Consider the following 12,351-nt stretch of genomic DNA (forward strand, 5'->3'; position numbering starts at 1 on the left):
TCATATTGCAACTTGTGTGCCTTTACTTTCATAGAGTAGTTTCTTGATAGGATTGGCTATAGGTTGCTAAACTCTTTTGGGATGAGGTTTTTACATTAAGGTGAACCATAGTTTCACATCTAGATAGCTTGATCTAGTTTAAGTTTTGTGCAAACTAGTTGGAGTCATAGGTTAAGGTTTTAATAGTACCTAATTCACCCCCTCCCCACTTAGGCTAGAGCACCCGATCATTTTCAATTGGTATCCAAGTCGAAAAGATCAAAACAGAGACAATTTACTATCACCGGTTGAACCGATGATAGGGAAATTGTACTCACCGGTGCAACAGACTCAGAGAAGGCAAAATCAGTAGAGTACACCGGTTGAACCGACGATAGGGAAATTGTACTCACCGGTGCAACAGACTCAGAGAAGGCAAAATCAGCAGAGTACACCGATTGAACCGACGTTGGTTTCTGAAGCGTCGGTGCAGTTGTCCAGAGACTCCATTTTTGGGGGTTTCTGAGATTACATGCACCGGTTGAACCGACGTTAGTTTTGAGAGCGTCGATCGATTGAAGATTACATGCACCGGTTGAACCGATGTTAGTTTTGAGAGCGTCGGTCGATTGATCAAAGTAGCCGTTAGAGCAGTAACGGCTAAGTTGCTGGGAAAATACACTCACCGGTTGAACCGGTGATGACAAAAACTGAGCGTCGGTTTAACCGGCGTTAAGGGATTTCGTCAGCCTTTTCCCAACGGCTAGTTTGGAGGGTTGGGCTATATATATGCTACCCCACGCCTCATTTGTGAGTGCTGGAGTCCAAGGAAGCATACTACACTTGAAGAACCTCTCCAACCACCATAGAGCTTCATTGTACATCATATAGACTTAAGCACACTTGTGAGAGTGCTTAGTGCTTGTAATAGAGATTAGTTCTTGTGAGAGCTCCCTTGAGAGAAGTCTTGCTGCGGCAAGCATCTTGTGTACTCATCGTGTGACCCTCCGACTTGGTGTGGAGCGGCAACGACACTTTGTGCGGGGAAGGAGACCCCTCTTGGTGAAAAGCTCCAATAGTGAATACGGTGCCGTTGGTGACGCTTTGAGAGAGATGGTAGCGGTGGCCTTGTCTTGGTGACTTGGGGTCACTTAGCCTTTGCTTGCCGGGAGCCTTGGTGGCGAACGCAAGACGGTGATCAAGCGAAGAGACTTGGCATCACAGTTGTTCGTGTTGGACAAGTGGCCGTGGACGTAGGGAGGGACTTGGTGTCCTAACCGAACCACATTAAATCGTGTGTCTTGGTATCTTCATGGGAGTTTGCATATTCTCTCCCTTATCTCTTTACTTACCGTATTACGTTTCTGCATTTACTCTATCTTGCGTGCCTTTACTTTCCTAGTTAGTTTGATTAGGTTTGGCTATAGGTTGCAGGTCTTTTAGGGGTAAGTAGAGAGTATCATAGATAAACCTTAGTCAGAACTAGCATGTATAGGACGTATTAGGTTTATCTCATGAAAATAGTTTGAGCCCTAAGATAGAAAGCGATTAGCGACCCTATTCACCCCCTCCCCCTCTAGGGTCGGACACCCCGGTGATCCTTACATTTGCTCACAAGGTTGGGAAGAAGGAAATGAGTTGGAACCACTCCATTTGGGTGCCCTAGGACATCATCACCAATTTGAAGGGGTCTCAAATGGTGTGGGTTCCAAAGGAGACTTAATGCCAAGAACGGCTACGGGGGATTTGGAGGCTTAGTTTACAAATTGAAGTGAAGGTTCAAGTCAGGACAAGCTAAGCTCACAACTTGGACATTTGTTGCCCAAGTCTCCCATAAGGTAATGGTAGCTAGATTTCAATTCAAGCATCATGTAGCTCAATTGCTTTTGTTAGGATGTTTGCATATTGCATCTCCTAGTGTTATATATGATGGGTTGCTTGTATCATGATTCTAACCCATGAGCAACCTACATGGTTTGATAAGTGTGTAGAAAACTACACAAGGTTACCCTTCATGGTATATAGACCTCATGAGGTATGTATTTCATATGTGTACCATAAACACAAGCTATAGGGTAAACTTCCCAATTGTGTCAAAATCAATGTGCATATATTTGCTTGGTGATTCAAACACTAAATGCACATATCTAGGGGGAGTTCTCTCTATGGTTTGTGATTTTGAGACTAACATGTTTCCAAGTTTATCTGATTTTGAGACTAATATGTTTCCAAATTTATCTTTTGTAGTCTCACGTAGAGTTAACACTCTAAGAGAATATTTCTCACGATCAATGTGAATAAATAACTCTATAAGAGTGATAAGATAAATTGTGCTTTCATACATATTGAGCCATGCTATATTGAACTTAAATGTTCATATCTAAGTTCATAGACTATATGCTCATATATTTGCTTAACCTTGGTGTACCAAGTGCTCTTTATTTAAAGACTTTCAATTGGTTGCAAGTCACTTTCAATTGGTACATGCAAGGTAAACAAAGTAACCCCTGGAGGTATGCAAGGTTCTAAACTCATTCAATTAGTATCTTTGTCAATTCCTTATTATTTTAAAGCTACCTCCGTGCATGATATGATCTAAGCTTTCTAGTTATAACATCTAGTTGTGCACTTGATTTTCACATTATCATTTTGTGCACATACTTTTGGAAAGCTTAGCTCATGTCATGCTAGTTTCGTGATTTTGTGATCCATTATAGTAAATTTTCAATTGGTATCTTCATTGATATCATACAATTGGATCATAAGTCATGAAACTAACTCCCTAGGCTACTAATCTTCTCTTGAGCTATATTGTTTTGCAAGACCTTTTAGGTGCAAGACCTTTTAGGTGATTTGATTTCAAAGTGGGAGAATGTGGATCAAAGTAAGGCATGTTCCCAACAAAGGGGGAGAGATGTTTCCAAGAAGGGAAAATATATTCCAAAGGGGGAAAATGCCGACTGGATCAAGTCAACATATGAGAGAAGAGTAGCAAATAGGGGGAGGAACAAAGGGGGATCATGGTTTTAGGGGAGGCCAAACCGTCATTGGATGATGGTAAGCATCCAACCAAGTGTAAGTGGTTCAATTTGTCAATTCTTGCAAATTTTATACTTGCTTTAATTGTGTTGTCATCAATCACCAAAAAGGGAGAGATTGTAACGAACATGGCACCATTTATGCCATTTTCGAGTGATTTTGGTGATCGTATGACAACGCAATCAACGAGACTAATGATTTTGTTAAGTGAACATTTCTAGATCCCAGGGATGGAGTAAAAAGACCATACAAAACAAAACACGAAGAAAGAACTAAAAAACGCTGAATTGGACGAGTTCTACTGAAATCAGTAGCACCGGAAGAACCGATGCCCATAGCATCGGTGCATCCGATGGTTGTCGGAAGATCCGACGCCCTGTCATTGGTGCAGGACTGAACACCTCTGGAGATCAAGTGAAGAAAGAAGTGAAGCACCGGTTGAACCGACGGCTTCAAGATATGCATCGGTGCATTCAACGTACCATGTTCCAGAGACGTTGTCAAGCGTACAGCAACTAAGCCTTCAGCACCAGATGAACCGATGCCCCATCGGAGCAAGCGTCAGTGTAATGACGTCAGCAAGAAGCAACGGCTGTCTGCGGATCAAGTGTCACCGGAAGAACTGACGCCTAAGCATCGGTTCAACCGATGGTCCCTGAAGGTGCTGCGGCCGTGTCAGAGAAGCCAACGGCTAGTTCAGAACACAGAGTGACCGGAAGAACCGATGCACTATGCACCGGATGTTCCGATGCCTATGCAGAAAGCTGCTAACGGCTACAAACGGCTAGTTCGACTTGGAGGCCTATATATATGAGCTCCCCGGCCATTTGAAGTTTACTGGAGTTGCTGGACATCCCACTCACACCCAAGAACACCTCCAAGCCATCCAAGAGCATAAAGATCAAATTCTTAGTCCTTAGCACAAGTTTTGGGAGTGTTAGTGCTATGTTAGCTCTTGAGTGAGTGATCATGCAAGGTTTAGATCTTTGTACTGTGGTTCTAGAGTGAACCATCCTTGTATCTTGGTGCGCCGACCATCCTTGGAGATTTGGTGGCTCGCCAGCAAGTCAACGACCCTCCGGCTTGGTGTGGAGCGGCGTCGACGACATTGTGTGGGGGACGGAGACCCCTTCTTCGTGGACAATCTCCCTTAGTGAAGATCGGGATCAAGGTGACCGTGATTGTGTTCACGGAAGAGACTTGATTGCCGGAAGCGATACTCTTCGTGAGTGCTTCAACAACGTGGACGTAGGGGCGACTTTGTGGCAATCCGAACCACGAGATAAATCCTCGTGTCGAGAGTTCGCTTCCTCTCATCCTTCTCTTTAAGTTTCCGCATTTCATATTGCAATTTGTGTGCCTTTATTTTCATAGAGTAGTTTCTTAATAGGATTGGCTATATGTTGCTAAACTCTTTTGGGACGAGGTTTTTACACTAAGGTGAACCGTTGTTGCACATCTAGATAGCTTGATCTAGTTTAAATCTTGTGCAAACTAGTTGGAGCCATATGTTAAGATTTTAATAGTGCCTAATTCACTCCCCTAGAATACCCGATCACTTTCAATTTGAAAACCAAGTGTGCCCCATCTTCCCAGTATCTGCTGCACATCACAAAGCGTGCATCAACTTCCATGCCCCTCCTCTTCAAATTCCTTCGCAAGGCCAGGCTGTTGTGGGATCCAGGGGATCCAGGGGTCTGACCAGATGTTTTTTTGAAAGCACCCAAAAGCATTAGGAAATCATATAAAAATTCAATTTGGGCACTTGTGTGGACCGCACGCTCACATATGGATAGGCTGTCGAGAAGTCCGAAAATGCGCCACCGAGCACCCTATACACACACCCGCACACACTCACGCAGGCGCTCAGTCCCCTCGGGGAAAAATCCCCGTGCGACACCCGAAACTCGAGCGTCTCGAGCTCGGGCGGGTGGCGCTCCACCGAGCGTGCCTACCACCGAGCCACAGGCTCGTGACCAGATGTTATACCGCTCCCATTCTATGGCGTGACCAGATGTTACCACCGAGCGTGCCTGCCTCTCATGGTTCCTCCCGAAACCTTAGATGCGCACAGGACGGCGAGCGGCGCCATGGCCGGCAGCACGGAGGCCACAGGAGCCAGGGACGTCGGAGCGAAGGGCGCCGGGCCCGGCGACGCGGAGGCCGCGGGAGCCAGGGACGTCGGCGCGGAGGCCATGAGCGCCGAGGATAGCGGCAAGGAGGTAGACAGCGCGGACTCCCCTGTACGACTAGAGTGGACTCGCGTACCGTACGGGTTTCCGTCGCCGCGGCTTAATAAAGGTTGGCCCGGTGAGAATTTGCGTCATATCTCCTCCTTGAGGATCTGTCTTGAGATTTCGATCTCGCGGGAGCCATGGCGCTGCGCCTTCTCGGATCCAAGCTCCCCCAAGCCCTGCCGCGGCATCTCGTGAGGGGGCTGCCCCCGCTGGCTAAGGCTGCCGTAACGTCGGTACGTAGGCGATTCGATAGTCTCTGCTTGGGTTCAGGTACAATGTCGATCGTGAGCTCTTTCCTAACCCTAGGTTCGATGGGTTCCTCTGTTCCTCCTATTCAGGTACAGGAGATCTCTGCCTTTGGTTGCCCACCAAGAGCCAAGGATCTACTGCCTAGAGCCAATGCTACCTATAGCCTCAGTTCATCCTCAAAGGTAGTAAGTACTTTTTGACGCTGCGGTAGATTAGAAAGTTTATGCGTGTTGTTCCAGTCAAGATTTTCGTCACATACTCACATTATTAATTATGTACTGAAGTTATTTGTGTGTACATGATGTTCCTATGAATTTTTTTAATTAAACCTGTGAATCTTTTCTTGGTTCCTGGAATATGGAGGTGTTTAGATCCAAGTGCTAATGCCTAAAGGTGCTAAAATTTAGAGTAATTATCCAAAAAGGAGTGCTAATTGGGTGAGCTAAGCTTTAGCTATGATCCAAAAACTTTAGCATGGGTTACCAGTGCTAATAGGTGCTAAAGTTGCACTCAACTTAAGCACTCATTGAGAAACAAAATTTCATGAACAATTTTTAACTTTAGCACTCATTGAGAAACAAAATTTCATGAACAAATTTTTTTTTTCTTAATTCAACATGATATACACATCAATTGACCTCTGATTTACTCGTCATGGGATAATCTTTTTAGCACTAGCAGATTTCTTGTTTTTTCTTTTTTGCTTATTTTAACGGAAGAACCAGTTTTCCTAATTTGATTTTGAGCACGTTATTTGCCCATTCAGGGTCAAGCAGGTTCTGATTCAATTTTTGGAAGAAGAAACTTCAGTTCAGGCCTTCCCACTGAAAATACTCAGGTATAGTGTTCCGCTCATATTTCTAAAGGCATTGAACTCTTCCCGGATAATTAAGTGTTTAACTATACATTTATTTGTCACTATGATTTCTTACATGTTGGAACATCTTTTCTTCCTTGCAATATTGGTTTATTCTTGTACTACGAATTAGTTATCAATAATATAGGTATCAAATCGAATCGATTCAAATCAAATTCTAAACAACAGTGGTTTCCTGATACTAAAGGTTGGTGTATTCCTTTGCATGCCTTCTTACAGAATAAAGTCTTCTTTATGAGCAATTGTAAGGTGTTTAATTACCTTTATGTTTCACTTGAAAAATACAAATCGAGTTGCCTCTTTTGTATCTTGTTCAGTTGAAATGCCTACTCGGGCACAAAGCTCTTGTTAAGCCCCATAAATCCTACACTGAGAACAAAGAGTCTTTCCATTTCAAAAAAGAACAGAGTCTGAGCTTGCTACATCTAACTGCAGATGAGTTCATCCAAGAAGGATCCTAGTGCCCCGGGGAACGTAAAGCCTCCTGCAGCAGACGGAGAATCTGATTCCTCAGAGTGTAATGCTGCTTTCAGTTCACCAAACATTTTCTTTCGAATTCTGAATGTCATTCATTCAGTTTACTCCACTGCAGGCGTGACGTTAAGGAGTTCATGTGGTTTGCCGATCGCTGCTTCTTCTGGGCTCACTATTTACAATACTGTCGAGATATATCGTTATAGATCGTGGTGGTCTAAGCACATGGAGAATATATCTGAGTACTAAAGTGAAGCTGTAGTTTAGTGGTGCATTTGATTCAAAAAGTGCCGGATCTTTCCTGGACATTCGACCTTCCATAACTTCTTCCATTGAAAACTGTCTTGGTTGCCAGAACCTGACGAAGATGGCACCCCTCTCCTACTACAGTACTTCGTTTCTCATAATCTCTCTGCACCCTATAAGCCGACTTCACAGAAAAAGAGGAAAGCTAAATCTCACTCGAGTGATTTGCAAGCTCTGCTCACTCGAATTTTCGCACTAGCAGCAGCATCGCCTTGTGCACTCAGACTAGAGAAAAAAAAATGACATCCCAGTTAGATTATTTGAACTACATTGTAGCACCAATATGCAATAGACACTCCCAAAACAAAAAAATTTAACCCACTCAAGTTATTCGAAGATACAATGCAGTACTCGGTTACTGCCGCCTCGTACCCCTTCCACCACGGGCGCGCATTGCTGCTCCACCGCAGCCCTGTCCACCCATCGCACTAGCACCAGCACCGCCTTGTGCACTCAGACTAGAGAAAAAAAATGACAACCCAGTTAGATTATTTGAACTACATTGTAGCACCAATATGCAAAGAAACAGCTTGCAAAAAAAAAAGGATCACGAATTTGATGTGTGATTGGCTCAAACAGCTTCTCCACTGGAAAAAGGACTGACAGTAAACTCAAAATATTCCAGAAGTTGCACATTACTAAACATAGATTTAAATCAAAGATATGTACTACCAAAATAATAAATAACATGGTTCTAGCACCAATATGTAGAGAAATAATATGCACAAAACTAAGACAGCATTGGAGAAAAAAGAACGCTCAAGCATCCTGGAGGTTGTAAATTATTAATGCAAGTATATGTGTTGCATTCAGTATTGGGTTTGTCAGTTCTATGCGCAGCAACATAATAAAAAGAATATGGTGTGAAAAGAACGGGTCCTCATCATTTTGAATTTTTATTACCACACTGAAGTGTGGTTACATCACGTGCATAAAAGGATGAATCCTTAACAATAAAAGCAGGAAATAGCAGTAACTCTCCAATCCGAGTCAAGAAATTTCAGCCTCTTTCTTCGTTTCTTCAATTACATTTGGAAAAAATGATTACAAGACTGAAGTTCCTACTAAATAGTACAATGTGTTGGTAGTGGACAATATAGAATTTGAAAAACATTTGCACATCTTAGTTATAAGGCCGGCGTTATGCATCCTGTACATTTCCTTGGGGTCTTTAACGTTCTCATCCACGCTGAGAATAAGACAAGCAGCTTCAGTAGCAGCATTCATAGCATTGATCTGGCAAAAAAATGCAACCATGAGGCAACCAATGTAAGAATTCTAATGTGATTTACGCCAAGAAGTTAAAGGCCAAACACATATACCTTCACAACTGCAGGTTCCCACACAAAATTAGAAAAGGATTCGGCCATTCCACCAGTGTTGATGTCCACGCCATAGTTAGCACCTTCACCTGATAAAAGTGGATTACAAAAGTTGGAAAAACAATAGATCCTCAGTTCGTGAAGAAGTTCAGAAATTGTGTTGACGCTTAAATATTGAAACAAAGTTAAATGTAACCTACCAGATGCATGCTTCTGTCTGAGCTTATTTAGCACATCCGTTGCATCAAATCCAGCATTGTCACAAAGCTGTCTTGGAATAACCTGCAGGAATATGTATTTCATCTAAGGAGCTTGCATTCTATGTATTTGAAAACTTGAACAAACATCAAGCAAAAGTGACTGACTCATCAACATAACTATGACATTCTAATGTTATTCACAAGTCATAGTGGTTAGACAAAACATTGACATGCACATTCTCTTTATTTCAGAGAAACTTCAACCCCAGTAGCCTATCAAAGCTCAAGGGCACTTCCAGACTAAGTGGCTGGCACAAACTATTGATATATGTGAATTCTAATTTTGTATGTATTTCTGCCAATCACACAATTGTCACCCATTCAAGATGCACGAATCTTGAACTATGAGAGTTAAGTAGTTAATCCACCCTTGGTCTGAGATCTAAAATCTGAGCAACCCTTGATGACACATCTTAAAAGCTCCTCCATCAAGTATGATTACAAAAGTAAAGGAGAATATACATTGGATGGAAAAGAATAGGCCAGGAAGATAATACCTCAAGGACTTTAGCAAATGAATTAACAAAAAAAAAATGAGACTTCCCATCTATGGTCCGTGCATGCTGCCTAAGATACTTGCTTACTTCCATCTAACATAAAAGGAACAGGTTAGGATACCGACATTTGTGAAAGATCACATCATTTAGCTTAAGTTGACAGTACATACATCAATAGCACCACCACCAGACACAACTGTTGAATTATTGAGCGCTCTCCTAACAATCATGATGGCATAATGGAGACTTCTTTCAGCTTCCTCAATGAACTAAATAGCACTCAACACAATTAGTATGGTTATGATTAATCTGCAAACTTGACAAATCATTGTAGCAATAGAGGACCTGATCTGTGCCACCCCGAAGGACTGTTGTTGCTGTTTGACCAGAAGGACAGCCACTGAATATGTTAAACCATTCATTTCCCACTTGCCTTTCCTCAAATACTTCACAAGAACCAAGAACCTTTTTCAACAAAAAGAAGCATGATAAGTTTAGGGCCAGCTTACTTTTATTGCCAAATAGTTGACATTAAAACATATAACTTAGAGTCCAGCCCAATATCCATCGATATAGTATAGACCAAAAACAACCACTTAAGCATATATACCTCGTCAATGAAATTGTTCATACACGTCTGAACGGTTCCACCGGTTGCTGCTGCAACACGCTGTAAATCCTCTTCCGTGACATGGCCAGCACAGAAAATGTCACGGTTTGCAAAATACAGCATAAAGAAAGATTCATTGAGCCAAGGCTACATCACTGAATATATGCAAATTACAGAGCAAGAAGAACAACGATCTGCAGTGAGAGTACATACTTGTGTTGCAAGAGCACCAATTGCCAGCCGAGAAAGCATATTTTTGCCCCACTGTTAACACATTTATCCAATTTGTCATATATAATGTTCCATTCAGCATCAACAATTGACTGGTATTGCAAAGGGTCCGACAACCTACAGTAAAATAAGACTGCAATGAGAAAAAAAGGACAGAACCGAGGGCACATAAACACACAAGTACAAATAAAGGTAACACTGTAACTGTGTTTAAATTTGATTATCAAACCTAATCTCTGCATTTTCTTTCTCAGATTTCAGCTCAAGCTCCATGTTAAGCAAAAGAATCTTTGGATTCAAGAATTTCTTTGGCTGTTGCTCAAACCCAGCATATGAAAACGTCTTTTTGAAGGCAACACCATTAACAAGGAAGGAATCTCTCATAGTACCCCCAGGAACCTAATAACAGTTCAAACACAAGAACACCTTGATTAAGAGCGAAATTTAGCAGCTAAGCATATAAAGAAATGAAGACCCAGTTATATATCAGTAGCAACCAGCCAGCCACCATATCTTAACATTGAGAATGAACACAGATTCTGATACTAAGATATTACAGAATTACCTTTTTTATTCCAATCATGTTGAGCCTGTCGTCATCGCCAATAGCAAGCACAGCATCAACAACCATAGAAGCAAAGAATTCTTTCTTGCTGCCTATTAACTTTGACGAAAGCATTGTTGCAGCGCATTTGGCTAACAGCGATTTCTTTTCTTCTAGGCTTTTCCCTTCTATGCTGACCGCCAGTTCTTTAACTTTCTCAGTCGCCTGATGAGAAACTCGTGAGGATTAAGAAGTTAAATATAAAAATTGTTAAGGCACTCAATGCAAAGATGTACAAAGAAGTGAAAACTGGTAAGTGTACTAACCAAATGGCCAGCAGTCCTATAACTACGAATTAGACTATGAGGGTGTATGCCGTCCTCAATGCAAGACTTTGCCTCCTTTAAGAATTCACCGGCAAGAAGCACCACAGTAGTAGTCCCATCACTAAACTGAAGAAAACATAATTTTATCATGTCCAGATTACTGCACAACTGCAGCACATGGCTGCAAACAAATCTAAGGGTTAAAACTGATCAAGAGATAAAAACATTGCATGACAAAACTGGCAGCTCACTCAAATAGCAGAGAACACAAATATCAGCCTAATCACTAACAGGAGGGCATCCGAGCAAAATTTTATGAAACATCCTGACAAAATACAAAAAAGACATGCCATATATTTAAAATGATTTTCTGCACTGTACAATGGGAAACACAATAGGACAAAAAAATAAACAGAACTTTTTATGCTAAGAAAGGTTGATTTAACAATTTTTATTAGTTGATACAGCATGAGCAGCGTACTGTATAATTTACCTGTAAGAAAGACTATGCAAAAAATCCAGAACTTCGTTACAGTGCATTTATGGCACATTGATAATAGAATGGAATCTCGTGTCTCAGCTCATCGCAAAGCAGATCATTCTTATAAAATGCGCGGAACAAGCTCGTACATGACACATCACATGATCACAACAGGCCAAGCGCACCTTCGAGCAAGTTGGAGCAGATCTCTTTCAGTGAGCTCACCTCGGAGTCCTGCGACCTGGCGATGTCGACGAGGATCTTGGCGGCGAGGTGGACGATGTCGAGGAAGCGCATAATGGTTGGCGCCGTCGTTGGAGATGGTGGTGCCGTACTGCCGTCCTTGTAGTCGTGGATGAGCTTGTCCATGCCGCGGGGGGCCCAGCGTGGTGCGCACCGTGTCTCTTTCAGCATTTGCAGTTTTTGTGTATGCTAGGAGGGCATTTAGCCAATCAGCAATCATGGTATAGTTTGAAGATCTTTAAATTGTGACTAAACAAGTTATAAAAAAAAGTCTAGCAACATTATTTTACCGAAATAAAGAATGCATATTTGCTAGACTTAAAAGAACTGAAGTACCACATAGCCTGAAATATTACATTATAACATGATTAATTTCTTATGTCCCACCGTGATAAAGATAATATTTAACCTTTGATCTGCCAAAAAATGGTGTCATAGAATAATAAGTGCACTTCTAGTTTTGATCTGAAATAGTAGGTGCCAGTACGATCAAATTTATTGAGAAGATGATCAGCATTTATGACACCAAATATGCCTACTAAAATTTTGATTTACAATGTAGTCTAAAAGTTTGATTCAAAATTAAAAATATATTTATTTTGAAACAGAAGGAGTATATTCAACTACACCGTATCTCATATATGCTGGGTCAAAAAATCAAGTCAGTCGTATTTCA

The 12,351-nt window shown here is 41.8% G+C and overlaps 1 protein-coding gene and 1 pseudogene across 2 annotated transcripts; one reads left to right on the forward strand and one right to left on the reverse strand.

Annotated features, from left to right (window-relative positions):
• The first annotated feature begins 4,901 nt into the window (after positions 1-4,901).
• On the forward strand, positions 4,902-7,217 carry LOC120668554. Of its 2 annotated transcripts, XM_039948295.1 has the most exons (5): positions 4,920-5,488; positions 5,594-5,686; positions 6,271-6,342; positions 6,817-6,898; positions 6,974-7,217. In XM_039948295.1, the coding sequence occupies exons 1-5, from the start codon at positions 5,393-5,395 to the stop codon at positions 7,102-7,104; spliced, it is 474 nt and encodes a 157-aa protein (XP_039804229.1). In that variant the 5' UTR covers positions 4,920-5,392; the 3' UTR covers positions 7,105-7,217. The 2 variants fall into 2 exon arrangements, with proteins under 2 accessions (XP_039804231.1, XP_039804229.1); XM_039948297.1 differs by lacking the exon at positions 5,594-5,686 and having other exon boundaries at positions 4,902-5,240.
• Positions 7,218-8,025: 808 nt separating this feature from the next.
• LOC120669475 lies at positions 8,026-11,895 on the reverse strand (annotated as a pseudogene).
• Positions 11,896-12,351: the final 456 nt, after the last annotated feature.

This window comes from Panicum virgatum, chromosome 4N (genome assembly GCF_016808335.1).
Source record: "Panicum virgatum strain AP13 chromosome 4N, P.virgatum_v5, whole genome shotgun sequence".
Classification (NCBI taxonomy): domain Eukaryota; kingdom Viridiplantae; phylum Streptophyta; class Magnoliopsida; order Poales; family Poaceae; genus Panicum; species Panicum virgatum.